Source organism: Rhipicephalus sanguineus, chromosome 3, assembly GCF_013339695.2.
Source record: "Rhipicephalus sanguineus isolate Rsan-2018 chromosome 3, BIME_Rsan_1.4, whole genome shotgun sequence".
NCBI classification, from domain to species: Eukaryota; Metazoa; Arthropoda; class Arachnida; order Ixodida; family Ixodidae; genus Rhipicephalus; species Rhipicephalus sanguineus.
Window position 1 is genome coordinate 224,448,384 of NC_051178.1, and position 3,540 is coordinate 224,451,923.

The 3,540-nt window shown below is 44.4% G+C and overlaps 1 protein-coding gene across 1 annotated transcript in view; it reads left to right on the top strand.

Moving 5' to 3' along the window:
- Positions 1-1,446: 1,446 nt before the first annotated feature.
- The window catches only part of LOC119386325 (lysine-specific histone demethylase 1B-like), a 14,619-nt gene continuing 12,525 nt past the window's right edge, over positions 1,447-3,540 (top strand). Inside the window, exon 1 of the mRNA XM_049414312.1 lies at positions 1,447-1,497. Coding sequence (XP_049270269.1) covers positions 1,447-1,497 — 51 coding nt within the window. The remainder of the gene's footprint in view (positions 1,498-3,540) is intronic.

The window sequence follows — 3,540 nt, forward strand, 5'->3', positions numbered from 1 at the left end:
CAGCGCCGCTTCTCACCGTGCAACTACTTTTACCTCGTAAGCAGCACATAATAGAGCGATGATAGATAATAATATACAAACTATAATTATGAGACTACACTCTAAGAAAAAAAAGAGTATGCGTGACTCTTTTCGGAGAGTTCTGACTTGCCACGTATAGGACTCTCTTTAAATAGTCACGGTGACTCTCTTGGTGGGTCAGGGTCGGCTCGCTCTAGGAGAGTCCCCTGACCCTCTAGGAAGAGTGGAAAGACACTCATCCGAAGGATTACGTTACCACTTATAGGGAGTCAAACGACTCTTGCCGGTAACACTCCTACGGGGGTCAGGTGACCCACACCGAAGCGTCAAGCGACTCCACAAGTATTTTAAGCTACTCATTTGACCCTTGCTCTACTTTTGAGCGACTACAATAATCCTAGACAATCTGGAAAGCTAAGAATAATCAGCTGAACCTTTGCTAACGCTACGTATATCCTGGCATAGCCGAGCTAAGCCGCTGCAAATTTTTTTTTTTAAATTTGTTTCTGATGTGTTGTATGGGAAGTAACTATGAAAACAACAGTGAAGCTGTGGTATCTTGTGTTGAGGAAATGATGGCTCATGATCTTGGCGTAACTGCAGTGTCCAGCCGGAAGGTGTGTGGATAAGACAGCAGCAATACTGCCACAATGTCAGTGTTCTTTGCATCACTTGGCACTGGCTGTGGCTAATATCTAGGTTAAGTAGCCACAACACACTTCTTGTTCTTCAACTCGCAGAACCCCCATGATATTGTCACCTAGCTGTGATGGTGAACACACAAGTCAAATTGGTCAAGACGAAACTCGTTCTTAGGTGCCCAGCAAAAGAAGTAACACTCATGGTACAACAATAGCAAGGGTGTCAGTCATTGATACATTGTGCATTCCAGCATTATCATCGCATGTGCTCGCGTAAGTTCCAGAATGCAGTCCAAGTTGTGCATGCAATCTGAGCAGAACATTTCGAAGCATACGATAAGGTTTAGAATTTTATCTGAACGTAGCTTTTATTATATTTGACAACAAGCCCTACGTGCAGCGACACGGTATTTCTATTACTATTTAATATGTCTTGCCAGGTGCAAAAGTAGATAGGTCTTTAGACATTTTTTTTTTAAAAGGGAGGCACCATGTAAAGGTTGTAACCCTTTGAAATAAGCAGGGCGACCTTACATTCCCTGATGAAATGCTTTGAAAGAGCAAGCACAGTCAAGTTAGTGCAAGAATCTTGCCTACAGTTCTGCAGGAGCAGAAGTGTTGGGCCAAACTGTACTGGAATGGCATTTCACTACGATTATTCTCTAAATTTAGGTGATGGTAGTTTCTGCTCGGGAAATGCTGGACGTATGTATGCCGCTGGTTACACACACTGAAGAAAAGAAAGCTGCCCAGCTGTAGACTATGGTGCGTCATGTACCTAGCTATGGTGAACCGTTTGGTGTTCAACAGTATCATCCGTTCTTCGGGCTGCACAGTGAGCTCAGTGTTCTCCTGGCTGTTGGAGCCAGGGGTGCTTGGAATGAATGCGCATTCACGTACCGTCCTGTAGATAAATGATTGGCAGCGCTCAGCAAAATCATGCTAAGGTCCCATCACAGAACTGGTGCTACAGAATGTGCTGGTCACCAAGGTTATCAACAACTGATCACACAGGGATTGGCAGCAAAGGACATAGACAAGGTTCAGAATGGGAACATTTTACTTGGTGATGTGAAATCTAAGCTGCCAGGTGTGCTAGACCGAATGAAAGAAATTTATTCGTTTCTTCAGTCAATGAATAAGTGACGTTACTCCTTGTTAACAGTGCCAGTTTAGATTATCTTGAAGTCTTGCTTAGTTTGGGCAACCTTGATGACTTGAGTTTCAACAGTAGTGAAGCTATTCGTTTTAGCTATGTATTTCGTGCCTCTTATGCTCAGTACGGAGATTTTTATTGCTGTTGTGTTGCGCTTTCATCCTATTTACTACTAGAACTTTTACTACCATTACAGTTTCATACAGTTGCAGATTGATGAGATTTCTTTTTGAGTTGCTTAGAAAGCCGAGCATAGAATCTTCCACAGAAACTTCACGTGAAGTTTGCCCTCTTAGCATTCATATTTTTTGAAAGCCAGAGTTTGCTCACTGAAATCTTCTCAGGATGTTGACCGCTCCACAAGGCACTTTCTCTGCTACAAAACTACATATCTATGGCTCCGATGCCACTCAAAAATAATTTGCCGCTACAGTAAAAGCTCGTTAATTTGACACCCGCTAATTTGGAAATTCTGACTGCTTTTTCATTCCCAGCCAAAGTGCATGTTAGTCTACTGGATGAAACCTTCATAAATTTGTCAGAATTTGGCCACACACCACATTATTTGGGCCACATCATTCGGGCAAGTGCTGGTGACTGCCACAGCACGGAAGTGTTGTAAAGACGTCATTGGCGGCACCGGAGCGACAAAAGGGAAACCAGACCTGAGAGGCTTCGCTATCGCAGTGTTGTACACGTTCCTCTAAAACAGGAACGAAAGCTCGTTCCTCGTTCCTTCCCAATCTTGGAACGAGTTCCCGTTACAAGTTCCTTCAGTGCGAAAGGAACTCGTTCCAGTTACATTTCGAAAATTGGAACATGTCGTTACATTGACGTTACATTTCAATTTTAAATGCGAAGCATTTCTTAGTGAACCTCAGGCTTTGCCCGTTTCTATCAATCTATCTATTTAGCTGCGTACGTCTGGGCGCTCTCCTGGTCGTCTCCATAACTTGTAATATATCAAAATTGGCATACCAGGGGATCAGTGTATGACGAACACAATTCAGTGGTCATGACATGAATAACGCAAAATACCTGTCGCGTACGTCATGAAACCGTTTTTCTCAGTCACGTGTGGCACATATCCGCATACCAGAGTTCATGTTATGTGCGTACGTGCCACAGGTGATACAGAGTCTCAAACAACACAGTAACCACGAACACGCACATATTGACACGCAAGGAACGTGATTAAAATAATAATTGTCGGGGTTTTATGTCCCAAAACCACGATATGATTATGAGAGAGGCTGTAGCAATTGGCTCTGTAAATTTTGACCATCTGGTATTCTTTAACGTGTACCAAGATCGCACAGTACACGGGCATCTAGCATTTTGCCTCCATTGAAATTCGATCGCCGCGGCTGGAATCGAGCCCGCGACCTTCGGGTCAGCAGCCGAGCATCGTAACCGTTACACCACCGCGGCGGACGCAAGGAAAGCGAGGAAGCTGAAGATAGAACACCCCTGGAAGATGCTCAACTACTATCCACTCGTCCACGTAGTCCGCAACGTGGACCACGTGCATTACGCAAAAAGTGGGGCCAATGATTCCTACAATAAATCTGCCGAGTGTACCAGGCCTCTCATCATTACCGGTGACTTCAACATTGATTCATAAAGACCCAACAACGCCTGGTCCTTATACTGCAAGAAAGACGGCTTGGATGTGGACAGGGCATCAATAGACCTTGCTGCCACGTCCAGGACGGAGGCATC